The sequence below is a fragment of the Zingiber officinale genome, chromosome 4B (genome assembly GCF_018446385.1).
Source record: "Zingiber officinale cultivar Zhangliang chromosome 4B, Zo_v1.1, whole genome shotgun sequence".
NCBI classification, from domain to species: Eukaryota; Viridiplantae; Streptophyta; class Magnoliopsida; order Zingiberales; family Zingiberaceae; genus Zingiber; species Zingiber officinale.
This window is the reverse complement of record NC_055993.1, coordinates 118,259,991-118,277,477: the sequence shown is the minus strand read 5'-3', so window position 1 is coordinate 118,277,477 and position 17,487 is coordinate 118,259,991. Positions and strand designations below refer to the sequence as shown.

Below are 17,487 nucleotides of genomic sequence, written 5' to 3'. Positions count from 1 at the left end.
CTACCGTATTCCTCTTCTAACCTCGGACGTTGTGTGGGCAACGATCTTCCGAGACGAGAAACCACCAATCACCTTCTTCTCCTCCTATCTAGGTTCGGCCAACAAAGAGGAAGCTTCACCAAGGAAGAAAAACAAAATACTAACCAAGCTCGAGATGCTAGCTTTCTCTCCTTCTTCTTCTTCTCCGAGTAGTATCCGCCACCACAAGAGCTCCAATAGAAGGGTAGGGTTCGCCACAACAAGAGGAAGAGAGGAGAGGTTGGCCACACCAAGGAACAAAAGAGGGAGAGGAATAATAGATGTTGTGTCTTGTGAAGGCACCCTCACCCCTTCTTTTATATTCCTTGGCCTAGGCAAATTAGAAAATTTAATTACAATAAAATTTTCTTAATTTCCTTGACATGATTTAATTGAGAAAAATTAAATAAAATTTCCCAATTTAATCTCTAATGGCCGGCCACTTCTAGAGGAAATAAATTAGACAAGTTTTAATCAACAAATTAAAACTTCCTAATTTGTTTCCGGAAATTTTAAAAATAAAATTTCTCTTTAAAAATCTCTTCATGGTTGATAAAGGAAATTTCTATAATTTTAATTTTATCAACATGTGGATAATTTTTAAAGAGAAAATAAAATAACTCATCAATCTACAAATAAGGAAAGAGATCTAATCTCTTTCTTTAATCTTTTGTAGATCTTTTACAAGAGAGATATTTTAATTTTAATTCTCTTTAAAAAATTATTTCTTCCACATAATAAAAACTAAAATTAAAATCCCTTTTTAATTTAATTTGGCCGGCCCCACTAGCTTGGGTTCAAGCTAGGTATACCTAGGCCGGCCCTAGCTTGGTTCCCAAGCTAGCTTGGCCGCCCCCTTATTAGTGGGTATAGAAGGTGGGTATAGGTGGGTATAAAACTTCTACAAATAAGAGGCTACGATAGGGACCGAGAGGAGGAATTGGTTTTGGTCTCCCGATAAAATTAAGCATCCCGTGTTCGCCCCGAACACACAACTTAATTTTATCAATGATAATTCATTCCACTAGAGAATTATCATTGAACTACACCAATCCCAAATTACATTTTGGGCTCATTCTTATTATGAGCGTGTTAGTCTCCTGTGTTTAAGATATCGAATGTCCACTAATTAAGTGAGTTCTTGACAACTCATTTAATTAATATCTAAGTCAAGAGTAGTACCACTCAACCTTATTATCATGTCGGACTAAGTCCACTGCGAGGTTTAACATGACAATCCTTATGAGCTCCTCTTGAGGACATTATCAACCTAGTATCTCTAGGACACAGTTTCCTTCTATAATCAACAACACACACTATAAGTGATACCATTTCCCAACTTATCGGGTTTATTGATTTATCGAACTAAATCTCACCCATTGATAAATTAAAGAAATAAATATCAAATATATGTGCTTGTTATTATATTAGGATTAAGAGCACACACTTCCATAATAACTGAGGTCTTTGTTTCTTTATAAAGTCAGTATAAAAGAAACGACCTCTAATGGTCCTACTCAATACATTCTAAGTGTACTAGTATAATTATATAGTTAAGATAAACTAATACCTAATTACACTACGACCTTCCAATGGTTTGTTCCTTTCCATTATGGTCGTGAGCTACTGTTTATAATTTATAAGGTACTGATAACATGATCCTCTGTGTGTGACACCACACACCATGTTATCTACAATATAAATTAATTGAACAACTTCATTTATCATAAATGTAGACATTTGACCAATGTGATTCTTATTTCTAGATAAATGTTTATACCAAAAGCTAGGCTTTTAGTATACACTCTAACATCAAGAACTAGCAATGAAGAGAGGAGAAGAAGAAATGCATTTGAATCTTCACAAAAGCCTTTATATTACGAGGATTAGGGCTCCTAATCGATTGGTCTTGCCCTCAATTAATTGCCACGTCAGATCCGAACAAATCTAACTGTTCAAATCTCTCAGCGGCTCTTTTCTACTTCTTCCAATCAATTACCTAATCGTAACTTACTTCAATCGATTACCTGATCGATTATTAAGCCCACTGTGTGTTTACAAATTCCTCCCAATCGATTACCTAATCGACCAAACTTCTCGTGACAAAACAACTCCCCCATCGATCAGCTCAATCGATTGAAGAGGGATGAATCAATTAGTTAATCTATTTAGCATCTCTTTGTGCTTACGATTTAGGCTCTCAATTGATTGGTGAAGGCTTAATCAATCATCCTAATTGATTCATGCCTTCTCCTCTCTTGCAACAAACAGCTCCCAGATCGATTGGTAAGAACTTAATTGATTGCTCTAATTGATTAGTTCAAGGTCAATCGATTGTTCAATCCTAGCTTGCATGATCAAATCTAGGGTACCCTTACCCAACATACAGTCGTGATCTGTTGGGACTTTTTCACCAAGTGTTTGGTCAAGCTTTGACCTACTTGGAGTTTACATCTCATGTCAACTTCCCATTGAACTTCCGATCACCAAATACAGTACTCATTTAGATTTTCCTTTTGTCTAATCACAGTTAAAATTTTCCTTTGCCAACGTGTGGTCCTCCTTGATCCACTCAGACTTTCCTTTGTCTAACCACAGTTAGGATTTTCCTTTACCAACGTGCGATCCTCCTTGACCCACTTGTACTTTTCTTTGCCAACGTGCAATCCTCCTTGACTCACTTGTACTTTCCTTTGCCTAACTCTTGAATTAGGACTTTGTCTTGTCTAACCTCCAATTAGGACTTTCCTAGTCAAGTATCTTGTCCTCCATGACCTACTTGACTTTCGTTTCACATATCGTTAAATATCCGATCAACCTTGACCTATTTTACTTCTTTTCACATATTATTCAAACGTTAAAACTCAAACTCGAACTCACTCGAGCTTAGTCAAATATGTCAACCTTGACCCGAGGATGATTACAATGACAATCTCTCAATAGTAACTGATGCGGTGATGATGAGGGGTCCTACCTGTTGGTTGCTACTCGGAATATCATAATGGCTCCCCTGTATAAAAATTTTGTACAAGTCATGAACCATTCCTAACAACCTATTGTGTTCTTTAGAAATTAAATTTGGAATCGCAAACAGAACTTAACATTATTGATTCCAAATTCAATTTATCTGTTCTTAAAAGTTTAGACTTGGATCGCAAATGATACTTAAAAGTTTAACCTTAAGGTGGGTAAGAAGGTGGGTATGGGTGGGTATAACACTTTATAATTAAGCGGCTACGACAGGGACCGAGTGGAGGAATTGGTTTTGGCCCCGAACATCCAACTCGAGTTCATCAATAATAACTCATACCACTAAAAAGTTATTATTGAACTACCGCACCAATCCCATATTACTATATGAGCTCCTTCTTATCATGAGTGTGTTAATCTCCCTGTGTTTAAGATATCGAATGTCCACTAATTAAATGAGTTACTGACAACTCACTTAATTAATCTCTAGCTCCAAGAGTAGTACCACTCAACCTTATCGTTATGTCGGACTAAGTCCACCTGCAGGATTTACATGACAATCCTTATGAACTCTTCTTGGGGATATTATCAACCTAGATTACTAGGATACAGTTTCATTCTATAATCAACAACATACCATATAAATAATACCATTTTTCAACTTATCAGGCCTATTGATTTATCGAACTAAATCGCACCCTTTGATAAATTTACAAAAGCTAGGCTTTTAGTATACACTCAAACACCCGTCCGGAATCTGAGTCAGATAGAGGTCGGATGCGTTGTCGCTGGAGTTGACGGAGGGTGATGGAAACTTCCTTCGAGTATAGTACTTCATGAGTGGGTTCCCCAGGCTGTTGACGAGGGGTGGTGACTAGGATGACGAAGCGTGAGTTCCCTGCGCACACTCAGACGAACACCCTCCACGTTAGGGACCAAGAACCGGGGAAAAAGTCCTCGGAGCAGACCCTCCGACTCTTAAGTCAGGTACTTTTCCCCTGAAGAACAGTAAAAATGCATAAAGTAGACGACAGATGCGAAAAGGTGAGTGAGCGTACCTGCGCAAGGGAGAGAACACCCCTTTTTATATGACGATGTGTACTTAGGGCTTCTGGCAAGTGTTAGGGAATGTCAGGTGTCAAACTTTGTCTGACGGTGGGTGACACTCGGCATCCTCCTATAGGTCGAAGGAAAGTTCTGCTATCAGCTGGTCACGGACCGTTAGAATATACCCTGACACATAGCAAATATTCTCTGACATGTGGTTACGATTCTCTGACTCTGTTGTCGTTTTCGTTGATCAAGCGTAAAAAAAACTTCTGACAACCAGTGATCGCCAAGCCTGACCGGGAACCAGAGAACTCATGACAACCATCGATCGTCTAGCTTGACCGGGGTGCATCTGAGTAGTCCTTCATATCCCGACTAGGCACATCAAGTTAGTGTATATGAGTCTGCTGTGAGAAAACTCGGCTGGTAGAGATGGTTCATTCTCCTTCTTCCTTATTCTTGATGTTACTAATCTGACTTCTTGACCTGATCATCTTGACCGAGCATCCGTTCTGAACTCCTGACCTGGGCCCCTCGCCCGATTAACCCATCAGAATTTCTGACTTGGACATCCTGACCGAGTGTTAGCTGGGTGACGGCCTTGACCTGGGCATCCCGACCGGTTCACCTGTCCGAATTCCCGACCTGGACCTCTCACCCGAGTAATCCGTCTGCATTCCTGACCTGATCATCTTGACTAATCATCTATTCTGAACTCCTGACTTGGGCCCCTTTCCCTAGTAACTCATCAGAATTCTCGACCTGGACATCCTGACCGAGCATTAGTTAGGTGACGACCTTGACCTGGGCATCTCAACTGGTTCACTTGTCCGAATTCCCGACCTGGACCTCTCACCCGAGTAACCTGTCTGCATTTCTGACCTGATCATCTTGACCGAGCATCTGTTCTGAACTCCTGACCTGGGCCCCTTGCCCGAGTAACCCATCAGAATTCCCGACCTAGACATCTTGACCGAGCGTTAGCTGGATAACGACCTTTAACATTACAGCCCCTTTGTGGGGCGATACGTCTTCTCGACCTTTGACTGTCACATCCCTTTTGACTTCTGACTGCCACGTCTCCTTGACTTCTGACTGTCACGTCCCCTTGACTTCTGACTGTCATGTCCCCTTGACTTCTAACTACCACGCCCCTTTGACTAGACCCTACCATTATGCACCGTATCAATCACCATTTCCTCGTCGTCGAGAGAAGATTCTGACTCATGTTCATCTCTTGTTACCTTGAGGGCGATGTTGTGCTTCGGCTCATTCGTACCTGCACATCTCAATTCATGCACTTCAAAATTTGAAAAGAATTCTTCTAAGGTAATGGATTCTAAGTCCTTAGAGATATAGAAGGCATCTACTAATGATGTCCATTTGGTATTCCTAGGGAATGCATTAAGAGCGTACCTTAGCGAATCTCAATTACTTATCTTTTCTCCGAGATTCGAAAGCCCGGTGATGAGCTCCTTAGTCCTTGAGTGAAGATGTGCAATCGTTTCGTCTTCTTCAAGCTGTAGGTTCGTCAGCTGGTTGCGGAGTAAGTCTCGTCTTACGAGCTTGGCCTCGAACGTCCCTTCATGTAGCTCAAGGAACTTCTCCCAAAGCTCTTTTGCTGAGTTGTAGGCGTTGATCTGGTTAACTTCTTGTGGCGGAAGGATGCTCAACAGATGGAATTCTGCTTTGCCGTTTGCCACATAGTTGCCCTGCTCTTTCTTCGTCCACAGGTATTCTTTCTTACCTTTGGGTGCTACAAAACCGAACTTCATTATTAAAACTAATTCAAAGTCGGTTTTAAAGAATACCTGCATTTACTTATTCCTGCTAGCGAATTCCCCCTCGAACTTCGGCGAGTATATGCTCGTTCGACCATTGTCTTTGCTTCAATCGGTGGTTAGTCCTCCTGAAGCGTCCTGGCTCTGATACCACTTGTTGGGACCGTTAGGCCGGCTAGAAAGGGGGTTGAATAGCCTTGCAAAAATAAAGACAAACCCTTCTCGGACTTAAAAGAACACTTGCATAAAGATAGAAAATGAACTAAAAAGAAAGAAACACCTGAATTTACTTGGTTACAACCGGGGAGGTTGTTAATCTAAGGAAGTGATATGCACTAACTCTCCTTCAAGCGAAGAAGCCTCTTTACAGCAGTGTAAGCACAAAAAATTAGAAGCTAAATGAAAACTAGAGCGTGTATAAGTGTTGTTGCAAGAATGCTTGTTGTTCTTAGCTTCTTGGACCAAGGCTATATTTATAGCCTTGGTCGGGGCACCTGGAAGGGTTCTAGGCGCTTGGAGGGTGATAAAACTTTGTCCCCTCCGCAACGGATCGCGGTTAAATGTGAACTGGATAGAATCGGGTTTCGAGCGCCCGAAATGGGTCCAAGCTCTCTGCTCTGGTGCTGCTCACCTCGGTCCGGGTCTTCCGCTCCGGCTCCGCTCGCTTAGGTGATTTCAGCCAACCAAAATAAGGCTCACTCGAACTCAATTTCAGTCTTCTCCTCGACCAGGCTTCTGCTCCGATTTCTCGTCCCTCGAACGTCGCGTATGTTTTTCTCGTCCACCGGTGTACTCTTTCGCAGCGCCTTGTCCCTCAGATGCACCGAGCCTGTCGGTTCTTTCCCGTGTCGTCCTTCTCGCTAGTCGCGTCTTCCGCTCGACTTCCTGTGCTCCTAAGCTCCTATACACTTAGACACAGGGATCAAAAATCAACAGGACCTAACTTGTTTGATCATATCAAAATAACCTTGGGGTTCCAACAGCTCTTCCCTGCAGTGAGTGTGTAGTAGCATGACCTCCACGTTCAGACGAGCTCTTTGGTCTCCTTAGCGTCCTGTTGCTCCATATTGAGTGTATGATTATCTTATCATATTATCTTGAGCTGAACAGGTGGTGCGCTCGGACACGTCTCGTGTCGGTCGGGTATTGATTGTTCCGACCGATCGTTACAATCGTCCTCCGTTCGAACCTTTAACATCCTAGCGTTAACCGTCTTGATTTTGACCTCCACCTTGATAGTTGATCTCGCGTCAAATGGATTTTTCCTATATCGCCGTAACAATATTTAAGTTGAATTTAAAGTTTTAAAATATAAGTAATTTTTGTTTGACTTATTCGAAATAAAACTCAAACAAGAATTTGATTTGAATGATTATGTTTGAACATAATAGAATTATAATTTAAAATGATTTAAATTTAAATTCAATTTAAATTATTTTATTTTTAATTTAAATATATTTAAATTAAAATTATATAAAAATAATTAAAATTCAATTTAATTTTTATAAATAATTAATTAATTAACCATCAAATAAAATATTATGAGCGGAGCTGACATCACGTTACCTGAGCTGGATCCTAACTTGGTTAGGCGATACTACCACAGGCTTTCTAAGCCCTAAATAAATATAGAAATAAAATAAACAAAAAAATGGATTTGTATTTTAAAAATAATATCGAAAATAAATTTTATAAACAGAAAAAGTAGAAGATGAAACAGGGAGAAGAAAGAGATCTTATCTACGGCGAGTATAGTACAGTCGTCTCTCACAGTTGAACAAGCACAGACCTTAATAAAGCTCATACAACGTACACACGCCACCACACACACCTGCCATTACTCTTCTTCTCTTCTTCTTCATTCTTCTTTCTTCTTCTCTCGCTGACGCTGTTTCCAAATGCTGAAGCCAGGCAGCGTCAAGGTCTCTTCCAGCCCGGGGAGGGAGAAGCTGCCGCCGACGCCCGGCCTAGCGCGCTTGCTCTACGGGAAGACCGTCGGAAGCCGTAGTCGCGGCCGCTCGGTGTCCGGAGCGGCGGCGCGGTCCAGCCCCATGTTCGTGTCGCGCAGCAGGAGCCGCGGCCGCGCGGCGGGGACGGGGGCGGCCGCCGAGGAGGGGGAGCCGTCGTCGCCCAAGGTGACGTGTATCGGTCAAGTCCGGATTCGGAACAAGAAGAGGGCGACGCCGGGGAAACAGAGGAATGCGACTTCGCCCAAGAAGCGGAGGAGGGGCTCGTGCCTCGTGTCCTGCCACTGCTTTCACAAGGCTTTCCTCTGTGTCGTGTTCAAGACGCCCCCTGGCGGCGGCGGGGGGCTACGGCGCTGGCTGTGGAGGCGGAGATGGGGCGGCGTCCGATCTGGAAGGAGCGGGAGGTACCAAGAGAGGAAGAAGCCGGATCCGGTTAAGTCGCCGCCGCTTCCGGAGTTCGTCACGTGTGCGACAAAGGAATCAGATCAAGAAGACAGCGGCGAAGAAAAGGAAGAGCGTGCGGCGGCCGCGTGCGAGGAGGAGCCACGGGCTTCCTTGTCATCGGAGACGGCGTCTTCCCCGCCGAAGAACGCGCTCCTCCTTATGCGCTGCCGGTCAGCGCCGCACAACCGGGCGTCCTCGCTCGCCACCGCCCGATTCGCGTTGCCTCCGGCCGAGGAGTTCGTGCAACAGCCCGCCGCCGGAGAAGAGCCAGCGCAGGAGGCGGAGGCCGAGGCCGAAGCCGAGGAGGACCATCAAGTGGAAGACGAAGCAAAAGGGTCAGAGTCGCAGCGGCCGCTAGTGCTGCCGCGGAGCAAGTCGGAGCCGGCGCGGCGTGCGGCGGCAAAGCTGGCCATCCCGGAGGCCGCCTCCTGCTTCTGGCCCAGCCACGTCAACGTCAGCCGCCGTCGCCGCTCGAGCCCCAACCACGGCTCCTCTCCGCCACTGTGACAACCACACCTCTGCCCCTACCTTCTCATTCCAATGTAATCAAAATCACAACTTTTCTGTCTAAATCTACTGTTCAAATTAATATTCTCGGCGAACAATCGAATCAAATCAAGTGGAACAAGAAGAAGAATGCACTGACCCAACGGTGGCCAGGCGACGTCTGGATGTTCTCGAGTTCCCCTCGGGGAATCTGCGGCGTAGCTTTGGGCCATATCCTTTTGGGATGGAAGCAGGGAGAAGAGACAACGATGTCGGCATGGGAAGGAGTAGGCAACGCGCGGCCGTACGCCTCGGGAGCAGCAGCAAAACTGGAGATGGCCCAGCGCGGCCATGTGTCGCCCCGCCAAGTCGCGTTATATTTCTTCCTCTGCTCTGTTCGGCTCTGCACTCGAGGCAGGGGAGGGCAAATGAGGAGGTCCGGCGATGTCGGATCGCAGTCGCCGGAGGAGGAGGAGGAGGAGGAGGGAGGGAGGTGGGAGCCATGTGGGTCGGATTCGGGTCGGTGGTCGATTTGATGGCTCGTGATGTGGTCGGTTGTGTGCTGTGGCTGAAGGGTTCGTGAGGGGTCAAGTCGATGGCGATGGGTCGACCAACATGGACGCCGACGGGAGGTACACGGAACCAATGACGTGGGGCCGGTTCATCTACTGTTGTCACGAGTGGAACGGTGAAATACTGGGATGGGAATTAACGCTACTGACAAAATTTCAATTTGGCCACTCGTACTTTATCTTTTTATTTTGCAAGCCTTGTGTTTATCCAGGTGTCCTTCCCTAATTTATAGGGTGAGACTTAAATTACGGGTTAATGAATAATCTACCATCAAATGACTCCATTGTAAGAGAAGTTTTTTTTTTTCGATGACACATGACTATAAAAAATTGATTCAAAAGTGATTACATTAGAATTATTCCAAATGTCTTTAACAAGTTATCCTCAGATTATAGATTATATGAAGTGAGATTAATTTATAGCTGACCATAAGTAGATAAAGCCCATCGACCATTAGTAGATAAAGTGTGGACGGACGATTTCTTTTGTACTGAGTTTGGAATTGATCCTATTTGATTATTTGACCCTTTATAATTTTAAGTTTATTCGATGGATTAATAACTTAATTTATTTGGTGGATTATAAGTTTTAAATAAATTTATAATTCACATCTCTAATGTTTCTCATCCTTTCCAAATTGTCTCATCTCACCCTTTTAAATTATCATTGAAATACTTTAAGAAAAATATATTTCAACACTAAAATATAAATATTATAAAACAATTACATTAATTTAAAAGGGTGTCTCGTATCACCCTTTTTAAATTATCATTGAAATACTTTACCAAAACAATATTTCGACACTAAAATATAAATATTATAAAACATTTACATTAGTGCATTTTAGGTTACATTTTTTAAACAAATATTTAAATTTAAGGGAATTTTTAGAATTAGGAGATAAGCAATATATATATATATATATATATATATATATATATATATATATATATATGATTTGGCAAATAAAATCAGGGATTCGAATAAAAAACAAATGAAATAAAAATTATTTATTATTATTTCTTTAACACCATGCCTACTAATAAATTTAAAAGTGTAAATGACGCCCCTACTTATCCATATCGCTAAAAGTACCTCTTTTCTTAAAAAAAAAAAAAAAAAAAAAAAAAACATTAAAGCAACTAAGAAAAGTAGTAAAGCAACCTTTTATCGTCAAAGCTATTTGAAGACAGAGGTTTGATTTTAATTAGGGCTGGGTAAAAAAAATTGGGAAATTAAAAATCAGAATGGAATTGCTAGCTTATCAATTCGATTTAACGGTTAATTGGTTAACCGATTTTAATTGGTTTTTACTGATTTTAATCAAAATTGGGTTTTTGCCAGTTTACTGATTGGTTCCCGATTTAAGATTTTTTTTACGGGTTAACCGGTAAAATCACTCCAATACCGTTAATGTAGGCATCTATAAAAAATATATGATAGGTTGGGAAGTCAAATTCAAGAGTACTTACAAATCAAGCAATATTTCTACCAAATGTCACGTGCTTGCTAGGATCACAAATATCTTTGATACCACTTCATAATGTTAAAAATCTTTCTAATACCACTTTCTGTCTCAAACTGTATGCATGCGGATCTAAATTCAGTACTTCTAAAATGCAAAATCTCATCCAGTATAAGCTCACATGATGAAATGTTCATCACCTTCAGCAGTACAAGCCCCAAAACCCACTCCACTAAGGCCACTTATCCGGACCCTATTCTATTACCGGTTCTCGATTGGAATTGATTAACTGACCGATTGAATACTGGTTGACTAATCGATTCTATATAAAATATGATAAAATGAAATTAATAAGAACTGATAAACTGATAAATCGATCTATTGAAAAGGTCTAGTTTTAGTTCAAGCTAGTTTAGGATGGTGTAATTTCGATAAATCTATTTTAAGATAAAACACAGAGAGGTTTTTGCTATCAAATTATAAGTAAAATATCTTTTTAATAATATTTTCGAGGTCATCTTCAGCGTCACTTTTCCTTGACCCATGATGTCCTAGGTTGTTGAGTTCCCTATGAACAGTTTGTCTCCAGTAACTTCCTCGAAGTTGTGGAGCAGCTCCTTGTTGCAGCACACATGTCTGGTGGCTTCAGTATCGATCCACCATTGCCGCGGGTTTGAACCGATCAGGTTCAACTCAGAGACCACAGCGCAGAGGTCGCCCATTTCTAGTCCCTCGTTCAGGTTGGCCTCTTGCTTCTTCTTCGGCTTTCTGCACTCCGAAGATTTGTGACCCACTTTGTCACAGTTGAAGCACTTCCCAGAGAACTCCTTCTTGCTGATGCCTCCTCTGGGTCTCATCTTGGAAAACTTGGGGTTATTCCGTTTCGAGCTTTGACCTTGCTCGACCACGTTGGCTTTCACACACTACAAGAAAAAAGCTAAACAACAACGCTTTTTTGGCGTTGTCGTATGTACTTAAAAAGTGATGTTGTAGATGGTGTTGTAGAAAGTCATATCAAAGACAACGCTTTAAAAGCGTTGTGGTTGGTCACAAAGACAACGCTTTTTAAGCGTTGTCTTTTCGTTCTTAAAAAGCGTTGTTATAGATGCTGTTGTAAAAATGCACATATCAAAGACAACGCTTTAAAAGCGTTGTGGTTGGTCACAAAGACAACGCTTTTTAAGCGTTGTCTATTCGTTCTTAAAAAGCGTTGTTAAAGATGCTGTTGTAAAAATGCACATATCAAAGACAACGCTTTAAAAGCGTTGTGGTTGGTCTCAAAGACATTGTTTTTTAAGCGTTGTCTTTTATTACTTAAAAACGTTGTCTTTTTAAATTTATAAAAAATAGTGTTTTTCTTAATTAAATAGCAAAAATTATAAAAAATACTCAAAATTTACATATAATTGAATATCCACAACCACACTCATTTTTATAATAAGACTATTTAACAAATAAATAAAACTTTATATTATACAAACAAAATGTATACATATTGATCCACAAATTAAATTTGTATCATACAAGTTATCCTTAACTTCATGACAATAATTTTTCAAACACACAAGTTTTACAAAACCTCATCATTGACTAACCGCTGTTGTTGGTGTCCATCGCATGGAATTGCTTCTTTAAGTCCAGCAATCTCTTCTTCTGAAAGGCTTTCAGCTATCACTCTTAGAGCCATCTGTTAGGATCCTTCGTACGGCTAGAGAGGGGGGTGTGAATAGCCGACCCCAAATCTCTCGCGTTTCTTCCTACAATTCGTTAGCGCAGCGGAAAATACAAAGAAACGAAAGAGAAGAAAATCAAACCTTAACACGAGGATGTAACGAGGTTCGGAGATTAGGGCTCCTACTCCTCGGCGTGTCCGTAAGGTGGACGAGTCCAGTCAATCCGTCGGTGGATGAGTCCCCGGAGAACCGGCTAATACAATATACTCCTTGTGGGTGGAGAAACCTCGCCACAAATGTTTGCAACAGCAAACAAAGAGTACAAGAACAAAAAGTAAGCAAGAAATACAATAAGAATACACAAGCACTCTACCAATCTTGCTTTCTCGTCGACTGGAGTCCGGATGAAGCAGCTAAAAACACTCGAAGAGGTCGAGGAAGCTCACGCGAAGCTTTGGACGAGCTCAACAAAACTCAAGCACGACTTAGCGGAAGGAGGAAGAAGAGGCGTCGCACGAAGATGCCTCGATCCTTTTATACCGCGAAGAAGGCGAGAAAACTGGCGTTGCGTCAGCAGCTAGAACCTGATCGATGCGTGGACCGATCAGCAACATCTGATCGGTGCGGACCAATCGGGAAGAAGCCTATGCTTGGTCACTGATCGGTCCATGGACCGATCAGGGACGGATCCGAAGCGTCGCAACGGTAGACCTCTGATCGGTCTACGGACCGATCGCTTCTTTCTCGGCGCCGCGATCTCTCCGATCGGTCTCGGGCCGATCGAGATAACCATCGATAGCATCGATCGATCACCGATCGGTCACCGGACCGTCGGATGAGCCATGTATCATTGGATCGATCTGCAGCCCGATCCAAACTTTTCAACCCTAAACCTAAGGCTTCCACACCAACATCCGGTCAACCTTGACTGTTGGTACATCATGCCTAGCATCCGGTCCCTCCCTTGACTGCTAGCACTTCCCGCTAAGTGTCCGGTCAATCCTTTGACCCACTTAGACTTTTCAACACCGAAGTCCGATCATCCCCGATCCATCTGGATTTTCCTTGCTGGTTTCACTCACGGGACTTTCCAACTGCCTAACATCCCAGTTAGGACTTTCCCACCGCCTAACATCCAGTTAGGACTTTCCCCTTTGCTTTCACTCACCAGGACTTTCCACACCGCCTAACATCCCGTTAGGACTTTCTCCTCTGGCTTCACTCACCGGGACTTTCCAACTGCCTAACATCCCAGTTAGGACTTTCCCTCGTGCCAAGCTCCCTGCTTGGACTTTTCCAGTGCCAAGTCTCCATACTTGGACTTTTCCCGTGCCAAGTCTCCATACTTGGACTTTTCTAGTGCCAAGCTCCCTGCTTGGACTTTTCCGTTGCCAAGTCTCCATACTTGGACTTTTTCCCGAATCAGGTCAACCAGGTCAACCTTGACCTACGGTTGCACCAATAATCTCCCAAACATCTATTCTTGTCCCATAACAAGAATAGAACTCTCTCACAAGAGTCAAACATCAACATGCAACTCAACTAGGTCAATCTTGACCTAAGGTTGCATCATCAATCTTCCCAAGTCAAACATCAAAATACAACTCGAGTCAAGTCAACTCGAGTCGGGTCAACCAGGTCAACCTTGACCTAAGGTTGCACCAACAATCTCCCCCTTTTTGATGTTTGACAAAACCATAATCAAGTTAGGTTAACCCGATAACCTAACTTAGGTTTTCCAACCATCTTCCAATGTCCAATGTTCTTTCCTTGAACATTCTCTGGACATTCTCCCCTTAGGTTAACCCGATAACCTAACTTAGGTTTTCCAACCATCTTCCAATGTCCAATGTTCTTTCCTTGAACATTCTCTGGACATTCTCCCCTTAGGTTAACCCGATAACCTAACTTGGGTTTTCCAACCATCTTCCAATGTCCAATGTTCTTTCCTTGAACATTCTCTGGACATTCTCCCCTTAGGTTAACCCGATAACCTAACTTGGGTTCTCCAATAATTCTCCCCCTTTTTGACACACATCAAAAAGAATTCCAATGTTCTACCTTGAACATTCCTTGACATTCTTCCCCTAGCTTAGGTTAACCCGATAACCTAACTTAGGTTCTCCAATAATTCTCCAATGAACACTCTCCCCTTTTTGACACACATCAAAAAGAAAAAGGAGAGTATCAAGGTCAAGAGTTTCTTCCTAATGAAAGTCCCATACCTTTCATTGAAACTCTTAATTTCCCCCTTGATACTCAACAATCAACTTAGTGATAACCCCATATCACTAATCCCCAAAAGTCTTAAGGAGTAAAAACTCCTCCTAAAAGTCAACTCCCCCTTGACAATTAGGTAAAACTCCCCCTAAAGGTCAACTCCCCCTTGACCATTGCACCAACAATGTCTTGGAGAGTTTCAAACCCTTAGAAACCTAAACCACAAACTTTCACAGCTGGAATTTCAGATATACAGTTGAAATTCAGCTTTTGGCATGCCCTGATCGGTCACCAGACCGATCAGGATCCCATTGGATCGGTCCCCAGACCGATCCACATTCACTGGGATCGGACTGCCTCACTGCCTCTTACTGGATCGGTCTCCGCACCGATCCACACTTCCCTGGATCGGTCCAGTGACCGATCCACTCCTTTCTGGATCGGTCCAGTGACCGATCCAAGATCCCTTATCAGAATTCCTGAATTTTTACCCGAAATTCAGAAACCCATAAACAATTCTAGAAAATTTCAAAAATTATGAAACTTTGAGGATACACTCCTCATAACATATACTATCAAGGAAAAATAGTTTTCTATGAGAATAACTTCCATTTTTCAATCTTGATACAAAGTTCAAAAACTTTGAAATAGTTCAAGTTTAACTCAACTTTGTATCACAATGTTCAATGATGAATGCTATCACTAGGAAAGCTTCATCAAGGTTTTTCAAATCAATTTTAAAATGCTTTTAAAACCATTTGAATTTAGGACCATAATCTTAGGGCTAGATGTACATGACTTGTACACAAGCTTTCCCTATGATCCTCCTTTCTTGAATTAGGCTCATCTAGGTACAAGGACTATGCACATTGATCCTAACTCATGATCCTAATATCTCACACACATCTACGGTGTATCAAACCACATTCAAGTCAATTTGATGTGAGATATGGGTTTAGGTATCTTAGACTAAGGTCTCATGCATTTTCTAAACACAAATTTGATCTCAATATCAAAATGTGTTTTTCATCCTTAAATCAATTCAATTGATTATTAATGCAAGAGATGATGACATGGCATAAAGTTTGAAACTAAACTAACACATGACATATAGATAACCTAATCATTATCATGACATTTCAAATGATAATTAAATTAAATATGATGTCATGGCATAACATATGGCAACCAATCATGGCAAGTTAGCACAAATATCTAAATTCCCTATCTAAGTATCCTTAATCACTTAGCTAACTTAAATTCTAATCCTAGATTGCCCAAAGTGCTCCAAGAAAATGTCAAAACCCAAATTGGCATTTCTTGATCTCTTGTTTGATTTATACCATTTAAAATTTTACAAGAGTAGCACTTCTAAATTAAGGTCCGGATTGCCTTGATTACCTAAGAGAATATCAAAATCCCAATTTGATATTTTTCTAGGTTTTTCCAAATTGTGCCAATTGAGATTAAAAATGAGATTTCCAATCTTTAGGCACATTTAACTCTTCAAAGGAGTAAATGATAATTCATTTCATTTTCAAAGGTTCACAAAACCTTGAAAATGCTCCTTGAGTGTCAATTTCCTCAAAGTTGGGTTAACTACCCTTCTTATTGGAGTTGACACTCTCTAACCCATTTATGGGGTAGAGAAGATGCTCCTAGGAACCCAATACCTATTAGAGCTCATTGGGTTCACTAAATATTCACTAGGGATAACTTCCCTAGCAACCCTCCTAATGACCCTCTTAGGCTTTGAAGCCTTGGTCATTTGGGTCTCATCAAGGTCAACTATAGGGGTGACTCCCCTTGTAACCTTGGTAATGGTCTTCCTAGCCCTAGGTTTTGTTCCATAATCGAATGGAACATTGTGATAAGTGGGCTTGACCATTTGGGACTTAGGTTTGTGACCCAAACCCTTTTTGTCCTTGGACATTGGTTTTTGACCCTTAAACCCTAGAGATGACTTCTCCATGTTTTTAAGAGTCTTTTCTAAATTATCAAGTCTTGACCTCAAGACTTGATTTTCCCTCTCTAATACCTCAAGTTTTAATTTGTCATTTTCTCTTGAGATATTCCTAGGCATGTGTCTAGTCTTCTTGGGATTTCTACCTAGGTTTTCCTTAATTTTAGAAGCGTTAAACCTAGGGTTGATATTTCTAGTGTTATCCTTACCTAGGCTAACATGTTTAGCACCTAAGCACATGTGTTGATTTCTAGTGTTAACATGCTCATCATTATTTGCAATAGCAATAAAACTACTAGCATGTTTCTTATTTGAATTGCAATAGTGTGCCTTAAAAGGTACCTTAGGGTTTGCCTTAGCTCCCCCTATCGATGTGCATCCCTTGTCCTTGTGAGGTTGCCTCCTCCTTGGACATTGACTCCGATAATGTCCCCTTCGCTTGCATTGAAAGCACACCACGTGCTTCTCGCCTTTGCGTGTTGGGACTCCGGCTCCCTTGACTTTTGGTGCCGGTGGAGTCTTCCTAACCCTCCTTGGACACTTACTCTTGTAGTGCCCATGTTTCCTACACTCAAAACACATTATGTGTAATTTGCTTGAAATCACAGTGTTTGAGTTACCTAGGGTTGTGGATGGAGATGAGCTTTCTTCTTCAACCCTTCCGGAGGTGGAAACTTCCTCTTCTTGCTTCGAACTTGAGCAAGAGGAACTCTCCTCCTCTTCTTCCTTGGATGTTGAGTAGCCCTCAACTCCCAATTCGCTCCCTCCATGATGTGAGCTACTTGGCTCACTAGGCTCCTCTTCATGGCTTGAAGTGGAGCTCTCCTCATGGTACTTGGCCAAGTTATCCCACAATTCCTTGGCATTGTTGTATTTA

The 17,487-nt window shown here is 41.9% G+C and overlaps 1 protein-coding gene across 1 annotated transcript; it reads left to right on the top strand.

Annotated features, from left to right (window-relative positions):
• The first annotated feature begins 7,540 nt into the window (after nt 1-7,540).
• LOC121976208 lies at nt 7,541-9,564 on the top strand. Its single transcript, XM_042528286.1, has one exon. It carries the CDS (start codon nt 7,718-7,720, stop codon nt 8,735-8,737), a length of 1,020 nt encoding a protein of 339 aa, XP_042384220.1. The 5' UTR covers nt 7,541-7,717; the 3' UTR covers nt 8,738-9,564.
• Nucleotides 9,565-17,487: the final 7,923 nt, after the last annotated feature.

Excerpts from the sequence above, each read along its gene's own strand:
- LOC121976208 (XM_042528286.1), top strand. The coding sequence starts at position 7,718 with ATGCTGAAGCCAGGCAGCGTCAAGGTCTCTTCCAGCCCGGGGAGGGAG.